General features: G+C 51.1%; 1 protein-coding gene across 1 annotated transcript in view; it reads right to left on the minus strand.

Moving 5' to 3' along the window:
* Positions 1–26,796, minus strand: part of DSCAML1 (DS cell adhesion molecule like 1) — a 367,270-nt gene that overhangs the window by 41,729 nt on the left and 298,745 nt on the right. The window contains exons 12-16 of the mRNA XM_050758358.1: positions 12,512–12,711; positions 11,845–11,941; positions 11,124–11,252; positions 2,874–3,041; positions 1,124–1,194 (exon numbers count right to left, since the gene is read on the minus strand). Coding sequence (XP_050614315.1) covers positions 1,124–1,194; positions 2,874–3,041; positions 11,124–11,252; positions 11,845–11,941; positions 12,512–12,711 — 665 coding nt within the window. The remainder of the gene's footprint in view (positions 1–1,123; positions 1,195–2,873; positions 3,042–11,123; positions 11,253–11,844; positions 11,942–12,511; positions 12,712–26,796) is intronic.

Raw genomic sequence — 26,796 nt, forward strand, 5'->3', positions numbered from 1 at the left:
AAAATATCACCAGGTCCTTCTGAATCCCTCTCATTCTCAAGTCTACCTTTCTAAAGAGCCCAGAAGAAGGACTCAAGCACCTGGGCTTTTCCTATAAGGAGAAGAGTCAGAAAGTCACCACGGATAACTGGTCCCTAATGAAGACAGGCAGCCCCCGAGCCCCACTGTTAAGATGGGAAAGCTCCAGGAAGAACACAGACAGCCCTGAGAATGCTCTATGATCCACAGCCCTGTGCAGTGGCTGTGGAGGGAAGGCTGACTGGGGCTGCAGACACTGTGTTGCAGTCCCAGCTCTGTCTCTGCTAGGCAGACCATCTCACGTCTTGTCTCCATGGCGTCCTCTGGTGGAAGGGGATAAAAGTGCCTTCTCTAGCTGCTCCCCAGGAATGAGGAGAGGGTCAGATAAGTTGGTAAAGAGAAAGCACTTGGAGACTGGAGGATGTAGTGAGACAGGAAGTCCCTGGATTGCCAGCCCTTCTGTGCCCCTGGAGGGGTTTGGTGGTAGGGCCAGAAGCTGCTCAGGGAAGCATTTCTGAGTCCTGCGCAAGGTCATTCTGTTCTGTTTCCCTGCCCAGCTGTGGAATCTCCCCTAAGATTTTCTTTAAGTGACAGATGCTTCAGTCACCCCCTCTATATTTCACAGGTCTTTGCCCTTAGAAACGGCTGTAGCACATAGCACATACTGGTCTCTTTTCTCCACAGTTCCCCCACCCTCAGAGGTAGGGAGGGCAGTTACTTTCATCCTGATGTTAGAGAGGAGGAACTTGGCATAGAATCAAATCTACTTCCAACCTTATTACAACATGTGGGGTTTGGAGGATGGGCCAGCACGGCTGAGGAACCATCTTCCCTCCTTGGCACTGCAAGTTTTTCATTCCACCCCAGGCAGAGACTCCCATCAGAGAACCAGGGAGGAGAGGGAAGTGGGGGTTATTGGGCCGGGGGGACCTGCCCTTTGCCTCCCTCTCCTTCTACCCCTCAAATCTCACTAAGTTTAGTGACAAAACAGGCCTGAGCATCATATAAGACTGGAGACTAGCAAGCCTGCTGGGAGCTTCCGTCCTGGATTGAGGAGAGAGGAGGCAAGGGGGCATTCCAGGGGAGATCCCTTAGACACACTTACCTTCCAGGTCACCTGGATGCTCTGTGAAGTCACTGGCTGCAAGGTAACGTCCATGGGGGGCCCATCAGGAGCTGAGCAGGGTAGGGGGGAGGAGAAACATTACAAGTCAAGACCTGGAAGAGGAAGGGGTTTTATGTTCCCACACCCATTCTCCTGAGCAGGAGGGCTCCTGGGGAGAAGACTAAGCGCAGATGCAGATAGCAGAGAACTTTTGTTTGAGTTCCCCTGAAAGTATCTAGGGTTTCAATTTCCTCTTCATTCTCCATAATTTGCTGAAAATATAGCAAACAATGATAATAAGATACTACTGTACATGCAGTAGGATGGCAAAAGTTTTTAAAAGTTGAAGAGTATGAAGTGTCTACTTCATACAAGAATGTCTAGTGGCAGGAACTCTTATCCTCTGATCATGGGAGAGAAAATTGGTATAACACTTTAGAAAACATTCTAGCATTTTTTGTTAAGGGTAGAAGTATTTCCCTGTTTGATGACTCTGTAATTCTACAACTGTTTATATCCCCTAGAGAAACTCATGAACCGGTACACTAGCATACAAGAATGCTTACAGCAGCATTTTTGTAATAGCTCCAAGCTACAAACAACCTAAATGTCCATCTACAGTAGAATGGACAAACCCACTGTGGTATAGTCATATAATGGAATACTATACAGCACTGAAAAAGCATAGCTATGCTAATGATATGAATGAAGCTTGCAAAAGTAATATTGATCAAAACAAGCAAGATACAGAAGAATATATGAAGTATGATGTCATGAATACATTCTACTGGAAAATAGGGAAAACTAAATTATACATTTTATTGCATATACACTGTGGTAACAGTACAAAAAAGAAAAGCATGAAAATTAGTATCATGAAAGTCAGGATACTGATTACTTCAAGGGGAGGGGTGGTGTTATGACCAGAAAGGGGTACATGGGGGACTTCCGGCATGCTGGCTAATTGATAATGAGCGTTGGTTATACTAATTACTCATTGTTTACCTTATGCTTGTTTATAAAACTGCACATATATGTTATGTGTATTTTTCTGCATTTTTTTTTGAGATGGAGTCTTGCTCTGTTGCCCAGGCTGGAGTGCAGTGGTGTGATCTTGGCTCACTGCAACCTCTGCCTCCCAGGTTCAAGCGAGTCTCCTGCCTCAGCCTCCTGAGTAGCTGGAACTACAGGCATGTGCCACCACGCCTGGCTAATTTTTGTATTTTTAGTCGAGACAGGGTTTTGCCAAGTTGGCCAGGCTGGTCTCATACTCCTGACCTCAGATGATCCAACCACCTTGGCCTCCCAAAGTGGTGGAATTACAGGCATAAGCCACAGCTCCCCGGCCTTCTCTGCATTATTTTGTATTATATGATAATAAAAGAAAACATAGCAAGAGAAATCTTGTTTAAACTTTCAAGAGAACTCTATGATGAGGGTCATAGAAAATGATCCAGGCCCTAGTACCCCATCTTTTGTAGATAGATCTTTCCAGATGCTGGGGCCAGGGGAGTGGGGGCAGAACCACAGATAGCTCCCCCAAACCCAGCATTTAGAACCTAGCCTGGAAAAGGGTCAAACAGAAGAGCCTCCGATGATTCAGAGGTGGACACAAACATCTGTTAGGATGCTTTTCCCCACCCCACCCTCTCTAACTGCAAGCTCATTGCCAATTAACAGGATCGCTGTAGGCCCCTGGTGTCCCTGATCCCTGAGGCCACGGGCAGGGCAGGCTGGGCGAGGTGCTCACCGGCCTCCTCGGTGCTGATGGTGAGTTCCTTGCTCGGTTCACTGCGGCCAATCTTGTTGAAGGAGTACATGCGGATGCTGTACACGGATGCTGGGTGCAAGTCCACGATGTTGGCCTGGTTGATGGTGGGGGAGATGTTGCGTGTGGACTGCTTGAAGTCCCAGGAATCTGGAGAGAAGGCACCTATGTCAGAGCACAGCCAGGCAGACTCCAGGACCCTTTCCCAGCCTGAAGTTCCAGCACAGCCCAATCTTAAGTTGGATGCTCCGAGGGGTCCAGCTCACACAGACTGCAGAGAGGGCACAGGCCTGAACAACTTCACAGAGGGTGCAAGGGGTCTGTCCCATGCAGCTCCAGCTTGGGAGAAGCCTGACTCTCCTCTGCCACTGGCCAGCCTGTAAGCTCAAACTTCAGGCAGAGGTCAGACGAGACGTTCCCCAAGGTCCCTGCCAAGATCACCATCTGCTTGCTATCCCTGAGGGTTTGACTGACCAGTGCCCTTCTTCCTGGGTCTCTCCTCACATCGGTGACCTGGTCTAATGGTGACACCCCCCATTTACCCAGTGGCCCCCATGTGAAGCAGGAGGCTAAGTCTCCTCTCCCTTTCTCCTCCTTTTGTGTGTGCTTCTGTATTTCTTTTCCTTGTGCACTTGTGAGGTGATGAACTTGAGTGTTATACGTCGGGGTTGAGGGGGACAGGCCAAGTACCAGAGTCCCCAGCCCAAACCCTACCCTCTTTCCTTCATCAACAGGGGGATGGTTTCTGAGTCATTAGGGTTAGGGGCCACCAAAGAGATTAACATGTTCACGATTTATCCAGGGAGACTGGTAGTCTATCTCAGGGCTGATGTTTAGCAAAATTGTAGGGGGTAGAAAATACCAGATAAATGCCATTCAGGTGTGACTAAACAGTGCCTAGACCGATACTGTGACGATGAACACCCTGCAACTCTAGAGGAATCCAGTCATTTGTTCAATATATGTTTGCTGCGCACCTATTAGGGGTCTCCAGAGGAAATGGAAGGGGTTGCAATTAACAGTGCCTCAGCTAGGACCTTCCATACCCGGGATTCTTAACCAAATAACTGTTTTTGCACCTTACTTTGAAAAGAAAAAAAGGCAAAGCACAAGGAAACAAGCTGATAGCAGGGCTGAAAAATGTTCCCAGGGCAAGTCCAGATGTCACTATTCCATCTAATTTTCTATGCCTTTAAATCCACAGAAGAGTATCATGAAAAATTCTCCATAGAAAAGATTAAGTTGTATTCACCACAGTTTAAATTCTAAATCAGGAAAGGAGGCTAGCACATTCTAGAAAGACTAAAAAAAGTTTTTTTGGTTAAAACTAATGCCTGATAGGCCAGGCGCAGTGGCTGATGCCTGTAATCCCAGCACTTTGGGAGGCCGAGGCGGGTGGATCATTTGAGGTCAGGAGTTTGAGACCAGCTGGGACAATATGGTGAAACCCTGTCTCTCCTAAAAATACAAAAATTAGCTGGGCATGGTGGTGGGTGTCTGTAGTCCCAGCTACTCAGGAGGCTGAGACAGGAGAATTGCTTGAATCCGGGAGGCGGAGGTTGCAGTGAGCCGAGATCATGCCACTATACTCTACCCTGGGCAACAGAGCAAGACTCCATCTCAAAAATGAAAAACAACAACAACAACAAAACAAAACAAAACAAAAAATCTAATGCCTGATAAATCAGGAGAACTAGTTCCCTAGAAGACACTGTCCCAGGCCCCCAATTTCTGGTTAGTTGAGATCTTGATGGTTTGCATAACACCACTTATAGCTGCTCAGGCTTAGCATCTGTGAAGGGCACTGGCCCAGCTCCCCATCTGTAGTTTTGCATTTAATTCTTTGGTTTCATGAGCCAAAGAAACAAAATGGCAGGCAGTTGCTGCTCAAAAACTCGTTGTATTTGAAAACACCCTAACTACAGGAGGGTCATTTTGTGGCTGGCAGGTTAGGCTGGAATTGCAAATATGCAGGCTCCTACCTGCTGTGGGCACTGGCCTGTGGGTTTGGGACAGAACAGGCTAGTCATGTGGAGGCAGGTGCTCCCTTCTCTCTGTGGCATCCTGGGAGCTGGCACCAGCTCGTAAGTCACATCTGATGTGCCCATGTTTGTAGGAGAGGGAGAGGGAGCACAAGTCAGTGCATTCATTTTTGATGAGTGCAGGCAGAGGGAGGACACTGGGGCGGTGTGTCTGGAGAAGAGGCGCTAATATTTACCGAGCACCTGTGGTGTGCCAGGTGCAGCATCGGGCAATTTAAATGCTCACCATTTACTCCTCACATCCTCCTGCGGCATCAGTGCTCCATCTCCACAGCAGAGGTGACCCTCGCGGCACCAAACCCAATTTCCCACCTGGTTTCTTGGGTGTGTTCAACACTTGGACCTCTCTTCCTTCAGGAAACACTCTCCCCTTGGCTTCCTAATAAAACACTCTCTGGCCTTTTGCTTATCTCTGGGGCCAGTTTCTCTCTGTCTCTGTGCAGATGCATCCTCCTCTACCCTACCAGGAATGGTTTGAGTTCTTCAAGACTCCACCCGAGGCTTCCTTCTTTCTTGCCATGCACTTTTGCCAACCATGCATTCGATTTTCATCTCTGCACAGATACCTACCAGATTAATATCCAGCCTGGGCCTCTCCTTCAGACTCCAGACCTTATAGCCAGCTTTTTAGTTGACGGCTTATCTTGGACGTTTCATAGATACCTCAAACTCAACCTGTCCAAGACAGAACTCTTGACCATACACCCTGTTTACCCAGCAACTTCCTGGATTCCATCTCGAATGGCACCACCATTATTAATTTATTCACTCTTCCTTCTCTCTCTCTCCCTATCAAGTGGGATAACTTTTGTGTTCTGTGTCGTTCTTGAATCCTCCCACTTCCCTCCCTCTCCATTGCTACCTCAGGCTCAGCCACCATCATCCCTCCTTAGACCAGGGAAATGGCCTGTTCCCTAGCCCTCCACGTGCTCAGTGCACCCTGTTTCTTTCATCTGTTCTCCACACTGCAGCCATCATCCACTCTACAAATACAATCGAGCTCCTCTTACAGACGAGCATTCCATCTTGGCCCTGAGAGTGGCCTTCTCAAAACACAAATCTGATACTGCTATTCCCTTATATAAAATTCTTCAATAGTTGTTCCTTGTTCTCAGGATAAAGGTAAAATCTCACAACCTGACCAAGGCCCTGCAACATCTGGCTCCTGCTCACCTCCCAAGCCTTATCTTTTTCTGTTCTTCTCCTCTGAACCCTTCCAGCATTTAGAGCCCCTCCTCAGTCCACAGTATCTTCTTTCAAGGGTTCACTGTTTGGTGGTAACTGCCCAAGGAGATGCTAAGCTCCCTGCAGTCAGGAGCCATGTCTAAAACTTTGGTCCTCTCCCCAATTTCACATGTGTTGGGCCCTTAAAATGTGCTGTTGAGTTTAAACCAGAGCCACTGTTTTTCCCCTTTATTTGGGACTTGGAGTTCCTCTGCACTCTGTGGCCACAGTGTAGTCTTTGCCAATCCCCTCCTTGCCTTGCTCAGCTGCAAATCACAGGAAGGTTGGGCGGGGGAGTGTCCCGGAGAACAACTCCTTTTTTTTCTGCTTTTGCCGCCCATAGTTTGCAGGTGGATTTGACCTTGTGTTCCCAAACCATCTTTGGTGTTAGCACAAAATAGCTCCCTCTCCACAACCTTTCCAGGCTAATGCACCAGAGTCAGATCTGGAGGTCTCTGGCTGATCTGCTAAACTTGATCACTGTCGTCTCCCTGACCCTGAATAGCTGAGACCAGGGGCCCTATTTTCTTCCTTTTCCTTTTCAGTTCTTGGAGTACTGAGCTGGCTTTGGTGAATGTTGTCTCATTTAATATTCCCTTTCATATGAGCCTGGCTTACCCAGATTAACATATTTCATTAAGGGCTCTCTCTCCCTTTCTTCATCAAAGGGTTTATGATGCAAAATATTCTTAAAATAAGGAAGCGGCTGGGGAGATGTCAGTGCCTTCTGCTCTATGGGCTGCTTGCTGAGAGGGGACTGGGAATCTTTGGTTTTTCAGGAGATACATTCACTGTAGAGGGGACGCAGCTTGGAGAAAAGCCACATCTGCAGCGTTTAGCTGCCTGGGCTCAGGAAGCACATCCATTCTGCATCTCTAATTTTCTCCTTGGATCACGCCTTTGAGACCCCTATGACAATCTCTTCACAGCATGGAGAAGAGGCTTCTTGTGTCACAACGACAGCTCACGACATCCCAACACCAGTCCCTCTGACAGCCACACTCCAGCTCCCACAGAACACCATGCCACACCAGGCCAGCTCATCCCACGGTGGCCGGCACAGCCCCTACACCAGCTTGTGCTCTGAGGCTGGTGTAGGGGAGGGCCATCCTCAAAGAACCCATCCTTGCTCTGTGCTTGGTGAACAGGGGTGAAATGTGGTGTCTGCATTTTTAAATCTGCACAGCGCCATCTGATAGATTTGTGTGGATGGTGCTATTTATCATTTGGCATTCATGTATTATTACTCTGCTGCCTGGGGCCAGGAGAAGTCAGCATGAGTGGGATGGCTTAGAAAGGGCAGACTCGGTAATTTCTCTTGGAAAATTAGCATGATGAGCAATATGGCAGGAATCCTGGCAAAGGCACAGTTGGGGCAAAGAAGGTCGGGAGCCGATGGTCAGGACCCAGGATGGGTGTGGCCTGGGGCAGGGGGAAGGGGAGAGGGGAAGCAGAGACAAAGGACAGGGACCTGTGGGAGGTTACCATGTGCCAGGCTGGGTGCTAGGCACCTCCATGTACGTCATCACCCTCCCCAAATCCTCACGGCCACGCTGAGAATGAAATGTTACTGTCTCCATTTTATACATAAGGAGATGCCCCAAGATGTCAAGTGCTCACTAAAGATCATGCAGCTCTGACACTTGGTCTGCCCAAGTCTTCAGCTTTGTCAATGGTTCTTGTTCCACTAGTCCACAGGTGCAGGAAGCTGTCCTTAGACACACACACACACACACACATGCGCGCGTGTGCACACCCCCTCCTTTCTTTGAGTCATCCTCTGTTCCCTTGGATACCTTTTCCAGTTCTCACCTAATACAGTTTGTGGCATATTACACTTGATTGGATAGTGCTTTGTAATGGTTCTGAAAGTGTGTGTGTGTGTGTGTGTGTGTGTGTGTGTGTCTGTGTGTATGTGTATATTCTCACTCCAACTGCATTGTAAGCTCCAAGGGCAACATTCTGTCTCCTATTTCTTTTTCTTTCTCTACCACATGGCTGGTGCATGATTCTGCAAAAAAATATTGGCACTCAGTACATGTGGCTGACTGACAGACACATATATTTTAGACTGCAAGTCCCACAGGACTATAAATTGCTGCACGAGGTATTTGAGTTAGAAGAGACAGAGGAACTTACATTTATTAAAAGTTTGCTCTAGCCCTGTGCTATCACAGATGCGTTCTCTCTAATCCTCTAAACAATCCCATGAGGTAGGCATCACCGCCCCCACTTCACAGATGGGGAAGCTGTGCCGTGCCCAGGGTCTCTGCCTGCCTCCAATGATAGCACACTGCAGTTTTCATGGCACTCTTGTTCCTAAATGCCAGGATGTGACAGATGCCTGTCTGGGTGGGCTGTGCTGGAGCCATCCCACCCAAAGGTGTGGAAAGGACCGGCTGCCTTCTCAGTGCCCTGGGTCCTGTGACTTAGTTCTTTAAGAGTGCAAAGCCCTTGTGGTAGACAGAGACTGAAGTTGAGCTTTCATCATCCCTCTCTCTACCCTCCCCACCCATCCTGGCATTCCTAGCTGGGGTGGTCTACCGCAATTCCTCATCCTGCAGGGAGCCAGAAGGGGAAGACATGGATGTGCTCTAAGAATAGCATCTTCCCTTTCCACCTTGCCTTCTGCCTTGCTCTCCAGATGTGTGATGTTCTCCACGTTGCCCCTGCTGAGTGGTGCCCCAGGAGAGGCTCCCACACATTAGAGACTGGTCACTGGAGGGGCAACGGGCATCAGGGCAGCCTGGGGGGAAGGAACAGGGGGAGGGGCGCGAGCGACAGCCCAGGCATCCACCTCCCATTCCAGATGTGTGCCGGCAGGGAGGCGGTGTGCAATGCCATGTGCGATGTCACCCTCTGGACCCAGCCCTTCCTGTTTACTCCTGGGTGGCCTGTGCCCAATCTCAGGGAGCCCTGAGATGTGACCTGGACACAGTCAGCCCTTCTGTCCCTTTGCCTGATCACATTTCCCCAGCTGCAGGGCTGCAATGGCCTCCTTTCTTTTCTCCTGGATATCAATTTCTTCCACTCACATTCATTCTTCTAAGGCACTATGTTTGCTCAAGTCTCCCCCGGGAGCTCAGACATTGTTAGTGGCTCTCAATGACCTTCCCCAGCAAAGTGAAAGCTCAACCCAGATGCTTCCCTCCCAACCTGGCCCCAAAGCACCTTTGTAGATTTATTGCCCATGAATTGCATCTATGAGCCCTGTGCTAGATCATAGGCCACTTCCTGGTGTACATTGCACCCTCACTTGGTCTCTGTCCTTCACTTTCTCAAAATCTTGGCCTGTTGCCTTTTAGTACCCAAGACCCATCTCAGTGCAGCATCTACAGGGGACCAGACAGATGCCTTCCTAGACAACCCCTCTTGGCTCAAGCCCCTCCTTAGATCTGCGGCCCTCCTGCACTCAGGTTGAACTCCTGGGTGGCTGACAGCAACTAGACCAGAAGCGTCTGAGAATAGGGTTTGTCTCTGTAGACATATGTATCAAAGATGACTGGCCCAGGGTCCCAGACACAGTGGCTTCTCAAGTGGTGAATGCAGCTCAGAGATTCGCTTTCACATGTCCCACTTCAACTCACTCGCCAACGCTTGCTGAGCATCTACCATGTGGCCGGGCCCTGCGCCGGGTGCTGGAAATGCAAAGGGAACAGGACTTGGCCAATTGAGAGGAGAGGACAGCCGGCCAGCCAATGGCCACTGACATGCTAAGTGGGAGAAGAAGGGTCTGGAAGCTTCAGGAGAAAACGAAACCTTCCATCTAAGCAAGGACCCACAAGAGGAGTTGAGCTGGTGGGGGAAGGAGACTGAGGAAGATTGAGTCATCTAGACTCTACTCTTTTCTATGCTTTATTTGTAATTAATTTAATTTGTAATTATTTTGAGGAGTGAATACAGGCTTATGGTATCAAATTCAAAAGGTACAAAGGATCCAGAGTGAGACACCTGCTTTCTTCTCACCCTGCTGTGAAGCCACTCAGGTGCACTCTGTTCCCCACTGAGGCCCCTCCTTGCCATTCCTGCCACCTGACCATGGGACCTATGACAGTGTCCCCAGATGCAGGATGCTCATGGTGCCCCACAGTGCCTCACAGTGGCGGGGCGGCTGCACAGCAGCCAGCTGGGGTCTGAGAGGAGGGCTCTGGGAAGGGCTATTTTTTTTATTTTTATTTTTTCGAGATAGACTCTCCCTCTGTTGCCTAGGCTGGAGTGCAATGGCACGATCTCAGTTCACTGCAACCTCCGCCTCCCGGGTTCAAGCAATTCTCCTGCCTCAGCCTTCTGAGTAGCTGGGATTACAGGGGCGTGCCACCACGCCTGGCTAATTTTTATATTTTTAGTAGAGATGGAGTTTCACCATGTTGACCAGACTGGTCTCGAACTCCTGACCTCAGGTGATCCACTTGTGTCAGCCTCCCAAAGTGCTGGGATTACAGGCGTGAGCCACTGCACCCAGCTAGGAAGGGCTCTTAGAGGAAATTTAGGTCCAAGCTTTTCCAGGGTCTCCTGTCCCCCCATGACCCACTTGTGGGGACCATTCTTAGGACCAGCTCTCTGATCTCCAATCATCCTCTTCACCCCAGACCAGGAGCACCCATATGACCTGGCCAAACCCGTGATGCTTCTGATGCCAGAGACAGCCCACAGCCCTGGGTTCAGTGCCCTTACACGGCTTCAAATCGGACCACCCTTGGGAACCCTGGCCCAGGGACAGTCCTGGAAAGGAGCTGACATCACTACCCATCAACTGGGGGTCTCCATCTTCCACCTAGACTCCTAGCCCGGCCAGTGTCCCTCCCTTCAGAAGCCACAGCGGCTTGTGCACTGGTGGGTGCTTGTGTGTCTGGCTTGGATGGGCAGCCCTGAGGCTCAGGGGCTGCCCCCCAGAGGGCACAGGCAGGGCACGTGGCACAAGGGGCCATGGCAGGCCATGCTGTCACCCTCCTGGTCCAGCACCTACCTGATTTGTTCTTATATTCGATGTCGAAGCCTGTGATGATGCTGTTCCCGTCGAATCGCTGGGTCCAGCGCAGGTTCATGCTCCGGGCCTTCACCTCCCGGATCTCCAGCTCTGGGGGGTCGGGGGGCTCTGGAGTGCGGCAGGGGAAGGGAAGGAAGTGAGGAGGGCAGCAGGGAGCTTGGCCTCCTGTTTGGCCCTGGGGGTTGGCATCGCCTGGGTCTTGCCAAGGACTCTGGCACCCTAGGGTTTGAGCAGGATGGGAGCTGGAGGAGGCCAGCAGTTGGGCTCAGAGGCTGAGGAGGTCTGGCTTGCTCTCCTGTCTTGCTGCCATCTTGTTCTTGGCCTGGGAGAGGGCTGACTCTTCTGCAGGGATTCCTGTTAGCTGACAGCATTTTTCCCCTTCCCTTTCCCAGCTTGACTTTCCCTTCCCACACCTGCTGCAGGGGCCTGGACCCAGGAACCTGACTCCTCCACCCCTCCCCAGAAGGGGCAGTGGAATCGATAGCGGCTGTAGCCATTGCAAACTTTTGCTGTCTAAGTCCCTGGAAAGATCTTATTTCCCTACCCTGGGCAGGTGGAGGGAGGCTTTTCCCCAGAAGGCAGTTTCCTGTCATCCTCCACCATGGTGTAGGCTGTGGCCCCTGCTCTTTGAGGTAGAGTTAGCAGTGGGCCCCTGGGCCCTGGGGAGGTGGGATGGGAAGGGCGGGGCAGGTGAAGGTACCTTGTACAGTGAGTTGGATCAAGCCCCGGTCCTCCCCATATGAGTTGATGGCATGGCAGCTGAAGAACACAGAGTCCCCACGGTCAGCGGGCTTGAGCTGGGAGACCACCAGCAGGGGAAGGAGAGGAAGGAAACAGGGAGAGTCTTTTAGAGCTGGTCAGCTGAAGGGGCCACTCCAGGGCTATCAGCAAGGCCCTCTTGTTCTGGGAGGGGGACCCACAGGGGTTTTGCAAAGGTCTTCTCTTCCCAGGGACTTCCAAAGATGGAAGTATGGAGGGCTTCATACAGGGAGGGGACACCAGAGGGAGGGAGGGAGGGGCTGAGGAGTCCTAGGGGAGTGGGAGGGGCTGAGGGGGTCCCAGGGGAGTAGGAGGGGCTGAGGGGTCCCAAAAGGGAGAATGGAGCCCCGAGGGTTCCAGAAAAGAAGGCGAGACTGAGGAAACCACATTTGATTGCTGTGGGGTTGTCAGAAAGGAGATACAGTGAAGTTCTGAGACAGAGATTCCTGGATGGAGAGGGGAAATAAGTGGGAAAGGGGAGGTACATTTTTGGGATGTGGGGAGGGGCTCCCAGGCTCCCCATTTGCCTCTCGAATGCAGATGTGATAGTTGTGGGCTCCCCACTCTCTGAGAGTCGGGGTCCCCCAGGACTGGGGTGGGGCACTCACCTTCAGCGTGGAGACGACCTCATCACCATTGTCTTTGGTGGCGATGGCGTACCGCATGACACGGTCAGGGTCGATGACCGTGTCCCCCTTCTCCCAGCGGATGATGATGGGTCGCTCACCCCGTGCCGTGCAGTTCAGCTCCTTCGCATGGCCCTTGATGGCGATGGTGGTGTTGGGGTGGGAAGTAATCATGGCCGGGACTGGGGGGCGGAGGTGGAGGAGGCCCCGTGAGGGTTGTGAGGTCAGCCTGGAGGAGGCATGCGTGCCCTGCACAGAAGCCCCCGCCCCAGCCGTCCCTCCCCCAGGAGAGGCTCCAATAAAGGAGTACAGGGAACTCCACTGGCCTGTCCCTTCTCCCACACCCATCCATGACTGGGACAGCCTCCCTTTTCACCAGGGGTCCCCACATTCCTCCTCTGGGGAGGCAGTGGACTGGGCTCAGAATGCTTTTACAGGTATGCCATACATAGAACTGTAAAGGAAACCAGTTATACTGAAATATGGTTATGCAAATATTAAAAACACGAACAAGCAAGCCTTCGATATTGTATATCACATATCAGTATGTGTTCTTTACTACTCTTTACAAAATGAGATCCAGTGGTAGCTCGTATAATTGCTGTCTTATATTACCATGATCCTGTAATAGTGCTGCGTATAAGTGATATTTTGAGATATCTGCAATCACTGTGATGTGATGGGAGCATATCTGAGGATTTCTGCTGGTGACAGTCACAGGGGCTGCTCTTGCTGCGCTTTGTCGCTTATGTTCAAAATGGAAGGAAGTACGAAATTTCAGTGAGAAGTTAGTGAAAAAATGTGGTTTTCTCTCCACCCACATTCATGGGTCCCCCTGAATCAGATCTACAGAGCTTCTAGCGGCCTCTGGACCCCAGGTTAAGAAGCCTTCTTGAAAACACCAAGACTCTGCTTTTTCTCTATGGCTAAGGCTTGTTCATCTCCCTCCTGTTCTTTCAAACAACATACAAAGGAAAACCCTGGACACCACCACAATAAACATCCACAAGCAGTGCTAACAGGACTGAGAAAATCACCAGCAAACAACCAGGGCCCAGGCTGGTCATAAGGAACCCGCCCCCTCCACCCCCGTCCCTACTGCCCAGACAAGAAGCCTGTCAATCACTGGCCCCTCCTCTGGGCCTGAGCACGTGTGGCAGCAGCAGCAGGAGGGGGGGGGCAGGGGAAAGACGGTCTCAGCTGCAGCGAAACCCTGTCCCCTTTCTTCTCCACCCAACTCAACGAACACACATGGGGCACTTATGCCATCATGAGACCTCGTGCCAGGCTGGGGGGTACACATGACAATGAGACAGGGTCCTCACCTCTGGAGGGAGGGGAAGACAGATACCTGCACCGGACAACATGAACTGGAGGAAAATCTGATGAGTGTGTCATCCAAGGGTTAGGAGACATTAACTTTGACTGAGGGGCATCAGGGAAAGCACAGTCCATCCATTCAGCAAGGATTTATTAAGACCTACTACGTGCCAGGTCTTGTCTTGGGTTCTGGAGCTGACAGTAAATAGGACAAACATGGTGTGATCTCATGTTTGAAACTCCTGTGATCTCAGGGAGTTTCACTCTAGTGGTGAGAACAGACAAGACTAGCAATTTCAGTGAAGAGTGGTGAGTCCTATGCTGGGAGAAATGCACAGCCCCTGACCCGGCAAGACTTAAATGGGGAGAACAGAGGGAAGGGCGCCCAGGCAGGGGAATGTGCTTGAGCCAAGGGTCCAAGGCAGACATAGGTGGGGCATGTCCCAGGAAGGTCAGTGATTTGGTGCTGCTGGAGACTATCCTCGTCCTTTTCTTCTTTGGGAAAATTTGCCTTCCAGTGGCTCTTGTCTCAGGAGGGGTGCCCAGGAACCATCCTGGAGTATACAAATGGGGAGGGGCTGTCATTGGCTGCAAGAATCAGAAACCCCCCACCCCCACCCCCATTCAGGGGAATACCTCTTGTCACAACAGAGACTAGCTCACCCTATCCTGGTCACTGGCCTGCTTTGGGCAATCGTGCAAAAACGGGCTTTGTCTTATCTGTCCTCAAAACCCAGTTCCCTACCCACCCCCTTCGCCCTGTCTCCCCACCGCCCCTGCGCTGTGTCTCTGCTCCATTTCGACAGCTGGCCCTTTCTCCTCCTTCCTTCCGGGTATTCTCAGGGTTTCTCTCTCCCCCAGTTTTAAAGGCCTGCTCAGACAAAGTTCTTCCCAGCAAACTCTCCAGGGACATCTGACTTTTATGGACAAATAGGCCTTTGAAGAAATGAGGGGAGCCACAGAGCTGCCGTGGTGGCCATCTGATACCAGTCCGTGGGCGAGGAGATGTCTGGGACAGGAGCAGGGGGGGATGAAGGGAGGTTTCTGGCTCCCTGAAGTCACACCACACAGCAAGCCACCTCCTCTGCTGCCTTGTCATGTGGGACTTGATGCTGACGACAGCCCTGGCCCCCAGCCCCCCGCACCAGCCTTTCAGCACATTCCCCAGCCCCAGCTCATCAAATAATGAAGCAGATAAATTTTATAATGCACGGCATTACACTAGGATATACCATAAAATGCGAAAGACAAATAACGAGGTGCAAGTTATAATGAAGAAAAAGCCTGCAGTCAGAGACAGCCGAGTATGAATTATTGACTAAGGTTTTACACTCTCAAGGATGTGCGGAGGAATATTTTTCCATCAAAGATTTGCATAATTCACTCGTATAAACCTGGGTGGAATATAGAGTAAGATTTTACATCAACAAGTCGGGCCTTGCATTGCAGATGCCTCCATTTTTACTGGAGGATTGAGATGCTTGGGTGTTGGGGAGGCTCGTAAGGGGACAGGGGACTGGGGCCTGGGTCCCCCATGGGTCGGGCCCTGAGGCCTCCTTCCTGGGGAGGAATCCTATTCCTGAGAGGTTGCTGCTGAAGCCACAGAGAAGCAGGGGAACAGAGTGTGTGTGTGTGTGTGTGTGTGTGTGTGTGTGTGTGTGTGTGTGTTGTGTGTGTGTGTGTGTGTGTGTGTGTGTGTGTGTGTGTCTGTGTGTGTGTGTGTGTGTGTGTGTGTGTGTGTGTGTGTGTGTGTGTGTGTGTGTGTGTTGTGTGTGTGTGTGTGTGTGTCTGTGTGTGTGTTTGTGTGTGTGTGTGTGTGTGTGTGTGTGTGTGTGTGTGTGTGTGTGTGTGTGTGTGTGTGTGTGTTTGTGTGTGTGCCTGTGTGTGTGTGTAAGTGGGGCTGGGAGGGAGAGTCTTTCTTTGGTAGGAGGACTTCACAGCTCTTCAGCACACCTCTGTTCTGTTCTCCAGGCAGGCCTGCACTAGCCCGTCCAGGGCCTGTGTGTGCATTACAAAGGCACCCCCACCACGCCTCTGGCTGGATGCTGCCTGGTGCCAGCTTGGCCAGTGAAGCAGGGACCACGTTTCAGACCCCATTCACCCCTGAGGCTATGTACTTTTGAGCAGTGCACAACCTGTGTATCCAATACATGCCATTCCCACTTCAGGGAACCTGTCTTTCTAGTGAGCTTTGTTCAGTCCTGTGGGCAGCCAGGGATAGCAGGGTCCCCAGGGATCCTTGGCCCCTCAGCCCTGCTGTGTGTGGTAACAACCATACCTGGGGCCTGAGACAGGGTCCCTTCACCCTTCCACCAGCTTAGGATGGCAATGAGCACCACATACCACAACCCTCACTCAGGGCTAGTTCAGGGGAGCCCTCTCATGAGGAAGAGGACAGAAGCTTGAGGGGCTTGGGGGCCAGGCCAGCCTGGGATCTGCTTCTGTGGCTGTGAGCTGTGTGGTCTTCCACCCCTTAAAGCTAACTTCTTTGAGCCTCATGGAGCACTGTGAGGACAAACTGAACCCACATATGTAAACTGCCTGCCACACAGCAGCTGCTAAGAAACCTGGGTTCTATTCCTATCCCCAAGGGGTTCCATCAAGACAGGAGCTCTTCTTTATAGAAACGTGATGTGCAACATAGACTATTGTCTTTCATTTTGTGTGACAGGACAAGGGTCTTTTTGGGTAGAGGAAAAAAGCCTAGGTCTGTGGCCTGAAGATAGACTGTGGTACTGAAAGCAAATGTCAGAGAATGTGGTCCTAGGCAAAAGATGACCTGGCCAGAGTCAACCTGCATTGAAGTGTCCAAAGTGGCTCTTCTTGGCCTGGCCAATGGTTCCTTGTATCATAGGCTATACCCACTGATGTCAGCCAGCTCTGGCCGGTCCTAGCTTGATAGGCAGAACCCCACTGGGCTGGTATAATGAGCCCCTGAATTCAAAACAACTGGGTGCCAGGTAATAAGGACTACTTCACAAGTACAAGTGGCACGGAAAAGGGTGTGTGGCTTGACATGCATTACCAGACTCCATGGAAAAGGCCCAAAGAAAAAACTATGTCAGAAGTCATTTCCTTGTCCATCCTTGCCAGCACAGGTGAATGCAATCAGCCAATTAGCTAAACTGGGTCTGCTGAATGTCCAAAATGGCAGATATGAAAATGGTGGATGTGAAAATGGCAGATGTGAAAATGGTGGATGTGAAAGGTGCACACCTCAGGCAAGAAGGAAAGCAGAGCCCTGGTGTAGTAAGATGGATGTGTATTCTTTCATGGGAGTACTGCCAGCTTCCTTCCAGGCCTTGCCTCTAAAAGTGAATCTGGGAAGTGGAAGGCTGTATAAGACCCATGTCTGTTACTCCTACAAGTTCAGAAAATACACGTGTTCAAGTTACTGGCTTCAGGTGTTACTTGCCAGGCGATCCCACAGAATCCTAGCATCCTAGCATTGCAGAGCCCAGATGAAGACCTGCTTTGCTGAATTTGTAGCAGCCGCTGGCCACACGGGGCTAATAGGCACTTGAAATACAGCCAGCCCAAATTGGGATGTGTGATAAGTATAAAATACACACTGGATTTCAAAAATGTAGGAAGAACAAAAAATAATGTGAAATATCTTTTTTTTTGAGATGGAGTATTGCTTTTGTCACCCAGGCTGGAGTGCAATGGTATAATCTCAGCTCACTGCAACTTCCGCCTCCTGGGTTCAAGTGATTCTCCTGCCTCAGCCTCTCAAGCAGCTGGGATTACAAGCGTGTACCACTACACCTCGCTAATTTTTGTATTTTTAGTAGAGATTGTGTTTCACCATATTGGTCAGGCTGGTCTTGAACTCCTGACCTCAGGTGATTCACCGACCTCAGCCTCCCAAAGTGCTGGAATTACAGGCGTGAGCAACTGTGCCCGGCTGTCATTAAGTTTTATATTGACTACCTGTTAATATTTTAGATGTATGGAGTTAAATAGAATATACTATTATAATTAATCTCACCTGTTTCTTTTTAATTTTTTTAACATATGACAAAGAAATGATTTTAAATTACATATTATTTGGCTCACATTATGGTTCTACTGAATGGCACTGGTATAGATCAGTGACACAGACCCTTCCTTTGGCAAATGGAGAAACTGAGGCAATGCAAGGAAGCAATTTGCCCATGGTCATGTTGCTGGTAAGCAGAAGAGCATCTCAAAAGAGGATGGGTTGCAGAGGGCAGTACTGAACACAGCGATGCTGCAAAAGGTGGGCGCCCCGGCATCACTGGGAATGCGATTTCTCAGCTCTCTAGGACTCATAATTACAAGCTCAGGTTACCTGTTCCTAACATTAACCAAGAAATATCAGGTCTTGTTCTGGGGACCCTATTTGATGAAGGACATTGACAGGCTGGAGTGTGACCAGGAAGATGGGCTGACTTGAAAGCATGCTGAGAACTGGGAATTAGTAACCCAGGGAGAAAGGGAGAGATACTGCAAGGGGGGAAGGGAAGACCTCCTACTTGGCCTAAGAAGGAATGTTCTAGTATTTTCTGCTGTTTGGGAAAAGGGCCACAGTGGGAAGCAGTAAACTCCCTGCACTGGAATTAGACAACCTGTGGCCTCACAGAGAGGAGTCAATTAAGGCCTGGATCTGGGCCCCTTGTCTTTGAGCCCTTGGGGATGCCCGGGGTCTCAGAAGAGGGAAGAATGGTCTGGGAATGTGGCTCACTGTCTGGCCAAGTGATTCTCTGAATCGGAGTACTCATGTCCTTGCAGATGGGGGCTTTTGGCCCCTTGTGCTGGGTAAGAGGCAGGGAATCTTCTTCCCCTCTTCCTCTGCCAACTAACCAGAACAGACAACTCTGCCACTGTGCCCCTCCATCAGGCCCTGCACCCGGCCTCCAAGGACCACGGTGTCCTCCTGTGCCCACAAATAGGAGCTTTGGCCCTCCTGGCTGCTGTACTGCTGGGCTTAACAAGGCAGCCCCTTAATAGGGGGAAGTCCAGGGCATAGGTGCCTGCCCCATGGATCCTTCACCTTCTTCCACCTCCCCCTTACTTCTTGCTCTGGACTACAAGGTCTCTCTGCTCCACTGAGTTGCAGTAATAAACAAGATCGAACCTTCTTTATATGGAGACCAGCTGTACCCCACAGGGCTTTCTGGGTGAAGGCGGCCACCATGAATTCCCTGGGGATATGGTCATATGCAGTCACCAGGAGTACAAATCCTGACACACACAGACACACACACACACACACAGACACATACACAGACACACACCACACACCAGGGGCAGTGTCAGAAACACACCTCAACAGACAGTCACAAACATAGTCACCCTTACAGCCCATGCTCTGACACCCTTACCATAAACCCACGCACGGCACCACACACACATACCCTGATGCAATGATCAATTGCATGTCAGTACCCTGATGTGCTTGTTTAACACATGTCTCCCCACGCTGCTGCAGTCCATAAATGCACACGCTTTCTCCACACACACACTTTTATAGTTCCCTTTTATTGGGCGCTTACCATGTCCTGGCAGGATTCTAAGTACTTTGCATGAATATACTCATTTGAGGTAGGCACTATTATTATGCCCTGGCTCCAAAGCCTGTGTTTTGATGTATTTCTTGACGAAGCTTCGTGGCCTCCCACGTGCCCGAGTTCCCCTGACAAAGCAGGCCCTGAGCTGGATGCCTCTGCCTTTTGGCCTATTGTTCAGTGGTTCCTCCCAACAGCAACCATGAACGTGGGTCATATCATCTCCACTTTTCAAATGAGGAAACTGAGGCTTTCAGAAAGTGGTTCTTCGACCTCTAAGGGGGCTGGCCACCTCTAGCCACCTATTTGTCTGCCACCCTTGCGCACAGTCCCTGGCTTTTGGAAATGGAATTTGGCTGTCACCAAAAAGCTGTGGCCTCTGCGGCGGGGCAACTGCAGCAGGTACTCCTGGGGCAGGCAGTGGGGACTGCTACTTTAGGGGTGCAGGTGGGAGAGCCGGGGTGGGGAGGGGACTGTATGCACAGGGCTGGATCCTGTGTGACAAATGCTAATGACAGTCACAAAAGCACCTCACTGCTCTATAGGGCACAGGAGGCTTTAATGAAATACAACTTCTCTGCTTTCCTGCAATCTAATTCAATTAACTGCCAGGGAAATCTGATTTCTCTTTACAAACAGGGGTGCAGGGGAGACTTTCTGGGGACTGGGGAGAAGGGAAGGGCTAGGGCTAGGCACAGTGGTGTGGGTGAGCTCCTTCTCAATCCACAACTCCTTCCTATACAACAGCTTTAGGTGGGGCAGGGTCTTCTCTCCGAGACCCTGGCGGAGTGAAGGCCCTGGTGTGAAGCTGGCCCATTTCATTCAAGCCCCGGTTACAGTCCCAGTGCCTGGCACTGTGATGATCAGATGGGGGCAAACTCTGGCGGAGGCCAAGGAGGCTTCCTGAGGACTTCCAGGGCCCTTCCCTGACACCCCACATTGCATGCAGGCCTGTCCTGTGGTGCATCCCCTGCATGGCACGTGTCTTCCGGCAGCCTCCTTGCCTCCTTGTGTCTGACTGTGAGACTCTCCAGGGCAGAAGCATCTCTATTCCAGGACTTGGCTCATATTTGTGGAAAGGAGAGCTTTACTGGGTGCCTTTGCCATCCTCCTCCAGTGCTCCAGGGCAACCTGCCCCAGTCCGCACTTAGGCTCACTCAGGGGAGCAGGGAGCCCTGCTGGGCCACTGGGGCTTAGGAAGCTGCCTTATAACCATGCAGAAACTCCAGACTTCCTTCTGCTGGATCCGATGGGTGGGCACCCATCGGAGAGGAGGCACCATGGAGAGGAGAAAGGCACCAGAGCCGAACAGGAATCATCCCCTCCCCTTGCTCCAGGGCCCTTTCAGGGCAGCAAGCCGAGGAGGGAGGAAATCAATTTCAGAAACAAGACAGTTGTCAGAATCTGATGTAACCGGTTCCCGTCTGTGAAATTACTTGCAGGCCGGCTCCTGTCACCCCTGAGGTCCTGCTCGGACCAGCTGTTATTTACATTTTAATTTGATGTGAGAGGCTGATAGATTTTTAAAACACCACGAGACAGCTCTGCTGCCTCACTCACTCCCGGCATCCATACACTTTCTGACCAACCCCCAGGCGTGGAGGTAGAGTTCTAGGGGTCCCCAGACCCTGCCACGGGGATTGCAAACTCTGCTTCTACTTGGCCCCTACTTAGCTCCCCCAGATTCCCCCTTCCACTGGGGTCCCACTTAATAATAAGCTGGGGCAGGCCCACTCCTTGCAGTTTACAAAGCAGTGCTGCATCCTTTGCCTCCAGCTTCATTCTTACTAAGGAGGTGGCCTGGGTTTATTATCCCCTACAGAACCAGTGAGGAAATAGAAGCCCAGAGAGGTTCAGTGATTTGTGTAAGGTCACACAGCTGGTGAGTGGCAAGAAGGAGACTGAGTCTCAAGTCCTCTGACAACTGGTCAGCACCTTTCTTTTGGTTTATCCTAGCCTTCTCCTGTGTAGGTTTTTCTTCCCCACATGGAGAGATTCTGGGGAGAGTGAAGGCAAGTGGGGGATTCTGAAAGAGGCTGGACACTGGAGGAGGGCTGGGCTGACAGGGCCAGGAGGCCAGTCTAGGGCAGGCTGGGGCTGGAGGCAGGAGCTGGGGAGAACGGTGAGTCTGGCCTTCCCCATCTTTGTCTCCTGGCCTCTTTTCCTCTGGTGGTTGGAGCTCAGCTGGTGTTTCTGACAAGTCCCCAAGTCACCAGGGAGTGAAGATTCAGTTATGAATACCCAAAGGAGAGGAGCGAGCAGTGCGTGTGGGAAGGAGGATGTTGAAGGAATGGGATGAGAATGCCACGGGCTGTTGGGAGAGGCTGCTAAAATGCAACAGAAGCATGGAACACTGAACTCCAAAAGGAAGCCTGGGCACATCTTCACCCCATTCATGGGCATGACTACGATAATAATCATCACAGTCTCTTTACTGAGAGCTTACTATGTGCCCGGTACTGTTCTGAATTCTGTTACCTGCATTAACTCATGGAATCCTCACACAACCCTATTTTTATTTCCACTTTACAGATGGGGAACTGAGGCTGAGATAAGTAAATTGCCCCTTGTCGCATGGCTAGTAAGTGGCAGAGTCAAGCCATGGCTGAGGCCATTTGTAGTCTCATCCACGATGTGAGAAAGAATGTGAATGTTGGCCGGTCATGATGGCTCATGCCTGTAATCCCAGCACTTTGGGAGGCCGAGGCAGGTGGATCGCTTGAGGTCAGGGGTTTGAGACCAGCCACGGTCAACATGGTGAAACCCTGTCTCTACTAAAAATACAAAAATTAGCTGGGCGTGGTGCTGTGTGCCTGGAATCCCAGCTCCTCGGGAGGCTGAGGTGGGAGGATCGCTTGCACCCAGGAGGTGGAGGCTGCAGTGAGCTGAGATTGCACCACTGCACTCCAGCCTGTACAACAGAGACTCTGTCTCAACAAAAACAAAAAAACAAAAAACCCTATGAATGTCAGAGAAGGCCAGTAGACATTGAAGCAGAATCGGGCCCAGGAATGGGGGTGCCAAGTCGAGCTTCTCTGAAGAGAAATGCACGTGAATTTGGGGGAAAGAAGATTGGTCTGGGAACCAGGAGACCAAGGGGTTAGGCTAGTCTGCGCTTCCAGGTGGGTGGTCTCGAGGAGGGTCTTGAGGAGGTTCTCAGGCCTGGCTACACCTGAGAATCACCTTGGAAGTTTTTAAAAAATATTACACAGATCCCACCCCATCCCCCAGGCTCTGACTTAATTGTTCCATGGTGGGCCTGGGCACCTGCATTCCCCATCCTTACCCTGAGGTAATTCTCACGTGGTTAGGAGAAGAACCCCAGGGCTGGATGAGCCCTCCTGTACCTCCTGTGACAGCAGTTGCCTCAGGCAGGACAATCCCAGAGGCAACAGGATTGGAAGAAGGGCAGCAAACTTAAGGTGTTCTTCATCAGGAAGGGACTTGACTTTGTCGGGAAGTCCTTCTGAAAGTCTAACTGAAATCTCTCCGGGACTCTCATAGAGCTTGTCGCCAAAAAGGATGCTTTGGGGATGATGAAAGGCCTTCTCGGATATCCTCTTCTTTGCCTTCTGGGAGAGGCTTTTCCAAGGGACAGCAGGTGCCCTGAAGCCTCTCAAGGGCTCTGTGAATCCACCTTGTCAGGGAGCAGGGAGCCCGTGTATTCAGAGGCTCTCATCTCCTTTTGTTTCTGAAAGGATTACATGCACCCCTGAGAGGTGAGGGGGCCCCTCCTTTTCCCCAACCCACCCCACTCCCCTTCTACCCCCAAAGCCTTGTGTCGCTGCTCCTTGTTAACAAGCTCCCGACAAGAGCTGCAGCGCTGTTTGGCGGTGTGAGATAAGCTGCCACAAAGGGGCATTGTTGGCGCGCGGGGTGGTCGGTGGCGGGGTGGGTAGGAGCAGCGCTTTGCTCAGCCTTCGACAGCAGCGGCATCTCCAGGCCTCCCCTGGGAAAGGCTGGGGGTGGAGTGGGGAGGGGGTGCCTGCTTTGTTTTTCCCTTCTTAAAGAGCCAGGGCCATGGCGTTGTTAATTTGATTGTACCGACTTCGGCTTCTTGTCTCCCCTGATTAGCCAAGCTCCACCTGAAGCATGAGATTAATTCAGATTGCATGGAAGCAATCAGCCTCAGCGCTGAGAGCCAGTGGGGAGGTGCCGGGGGAGCTGGGGCCCATGGGACCCTGGCTGTCCACTGCTCCAGTACACAGGGAGGAGAACACAGGGAGCAGAACTGGCCCAAACAGTGTGTGTGCAAGGGGTAGGGGCGAGAGTCACAGAGAATGATTGGGGACTTGGACTGCAGAGCTGTTTCTGCTGCACTGGGGGTCCAGTTGAGGCCCTCAAACTTGTCAGGCCTTACTTTGTCCAGCTTTAAAATGGAGCCAGTCACCTCTTCTCTTGGCTCCTTGCTAGAGAGTAGAAGCGCAGGACGGGGAGTGTTCTCAAATGAAGACGGGGACCCAGTTCTCCCCCTTCCTCTGGTACTCTTTTTTTTTTTTTTTTTCGAGACAGTCTTGCTCTGTCACCAGGCTGGAGTGCAGTGGCACGATCTTGGCTCACTGCAACCTTCACCTCCCGGGTTCAAGCGATTCTCCTGCCTCAGCCTCCTGAGTAGCTGGGACTACAGGGGTGCACCACCACGCTCAGCTAATTTTTTGTATTTTAGTAGAGATGGGGTTTCACCATGTTGGCCAGGATGGTCTTGATCTCCTGACCTCGTGATCTGCCCACCTCGGCCTCCCAAAGTGCTGGGATTACAGGCGTGAGCCACCGCGCCGGGCCTGGTCCTCTACTTCTTATTTATTTTTTTTGAGACAGGATCTCACTCCATCACCCAGGCTGGAGTGCAGTGGCATGATGGCTCACTGCAGGCTCCATCTTCCAGGTCCAAGCGATCCTCCTGCCTCAGCCTCCACAGTAGCTGGGACTATAGGCGTGTGCCACCATGCCTGGTTAATTTTTGTATTTTTGGCTGATTGTCCAGGCTAGTCTTGAACTCCTGGGCTCAAGCAATTCTCCCTCCTCCGCCTCCCAGAATGGTGGGATTACAGGTGTGAGCCACTGTGCCTGGCCTGGTCCTCTACTTTCCTGAGAATGTTGGAAAAATGATAGTAATAATAATAGCTAACATTTATTGAAAGCTTATTATGTGCATGCACCATGGATAATGCTCTACATGAATTATCTCATTAACCCTCCCTTCTCCAAACACAGCCCTAAGATGTGGGTAGTATTTTTTATTTCCATTTTAGACATGAGAGAAATGACTCTGAACATCAGAATCCTTTCAGAAACAGAAGGACATGCCATCTTCCTTTGATCACTTGGAAGGTACTTCTGGGTCATTTCTGTGAACACTCTAGAGCTGTAAAGGGCCTGAAGTAAATATTTTAGGCTTTGTGGGCCATAGGTCTCCATTGCAAGGACTCAACTCTGCTGTTGTACCTATAAGCAGCCACAGACAACACAACATAAAGAATGGGTGTGGCTGGTTTCCAGTTACATAGACCACTGGCCAGATCTGAGACCCGGTTTACTGAACCCTGCCCTGAGATTTTGAGCACAGGAGTGTTGGGCTTTTAGACTTGACCTAGAGGGATTTTTTTTTTGGCTAGGAGACTGTTTTTCATTTAGACAGTGGCAGTTGTAGGATACGGGGAAGGAGAGCATGTCGGTTTCCAGGTGTTAGAAAGCATGGAGTTATCAATAACAGATCACTGGCTGGGCATGGGATTGTTGTGGGTTGAACTGTGTCCCCAAATAGATATGTAGAAGTCCTCACCCCCGCTACCTGTGAATGGGAGCTTACTTGGAAATAAGGTCTTTGCAGATGCAATCAAGATGTAAGTTAAGATGAGGTCATAGCAGAGTAAGGCGAGCCCTTAATCCAACATGACTGATGTCCTCATAAGAAGAGAAGAGACCCACACAGAGGGAAGAAGATGTGAAGCCACAGGAAGAGAAGGCCATGTGGTGATGGAGGCAGAGATTGGAGTGATGTGTCTACCGTGCAGGGAACATCGAGGACTGCTGGCAACCACCAGAAGAGGCAAAGAAGCCTCCTTCCCTTTCAAGAGCACGTGGGCCTGCCGACACCTGGATGTCAGAGTCCCAGCCTCCCAGAACTGTGACAGAATAAGTTCCTGTTGTTTCAGGCCATGCAGCTTGTGGTACTTTGTGACAGCAGCCACTGGAAGCTAATGCAGGGATCCAGTGTGTGATGAGAGCTTCTCAGTGCAGAGTGCCTAGGGATGGTAGCCAAGCCTCTGGCCCATGAAGCTGCGACAGGGTAGGGGGGCTTCCTAGGTACCAGGTTGTATGGGCTTCACATTCCCTGCTCTATGGGGAGTACACCCCCTGTTATGCTCCCAGCCCCAAAGGCCCCAGCTGGCGGTAGGCAGGCAGGTGCAGGAGTGTGCAAAGACCATGCCCATCTTGCCCCCGGTATCCTCCCCAGCACCTGGCTCAAGCTCTTTGCTGTGAAATGGATGAACAGTGCCAGGGCTGGACATGAGCAAACACAGACAGGAGAAGATGCTCTTTAGAATCGAATTCTCCTATGTCTCAAGTCTCTGTGGACTTGAGAGGCCCAGAGGACAAGGCAGGGAGGGGCGGGTGGGGGCTCAGGCTTCTAGGTGAATCTGTACTCAGCTCCCAGTCTCATTGCTTTCTGGCTCAGGACAGGACACCTGCCAGTCACACAAGTCATGAGTCACTTTAGCAGGGTGGGAGCCTTAGGCTTGTCTGGTCTAGCACACGGCTCTAGGGAGGATCCTGGCAGACTGTCAGCCAGCATCTGGCTGCTCAAGGCACCCCGTGTCACCTCCACTTTGACACGGTCATAGTGAACATGTCACCCCTCCATTCCCATGTACTCCATTTCTATTGGTGGGGCCATCATCCTCATCTCTCAGCCTGGAGCCCTCATCAAGGCCTGGTATCTGTTCCTTCAGAGTGATTCTTAGAGTTCCATTTTCTCTCCATTCCATGCTGAAGATCTTAATATTATTCCTATCATCTAGTGCATCATGTCCAGACTTCAGAACCATACTTCCCATTCCTCTAGTCTCCAGCAGCCACCCTCTGGTCAGGTGTGCGCCTCACTGCCTGCCCGGGCTTCCTGCCCCCAGGGTCTTTGCTCATGCTCCTCCTTCTACCTGGATGCCTCCTTTCTTCCTTTGCCCTTCCAAACCCAACTCAAGCCCATCCCTCCAGGAAGCTCCATCTGACCACGTCTGTCCACCACGGGTTTTTCCTTCTGTAACCTCACATCACACTTCTAGTGCCGAACATTTTAGCGCGTGATCTTGTCTTGTTTCCCGGAGGTCAGTTCCAGCTTCCTAATGAGTCTGTACTTTCCTGGAGGGCAGGGATGGTGCTTCAATCTCACCTTTCTCTCTGTCAGTCTTTGTCACC

Source organism: Macaca thibetana, chromosome 14, assembly GCF_024542745.1.
Source record: "Macaca thibetana thibetana isolate TM-01 chromosome 14, ASM2454274v1, whole genome shotgun sequence".
Lineage (NCBI taxonomy): Eukaryota > Metazoa > Chordata > Mammalia > Primates > Cercopithecidae > Macaca > Macaca thibetana.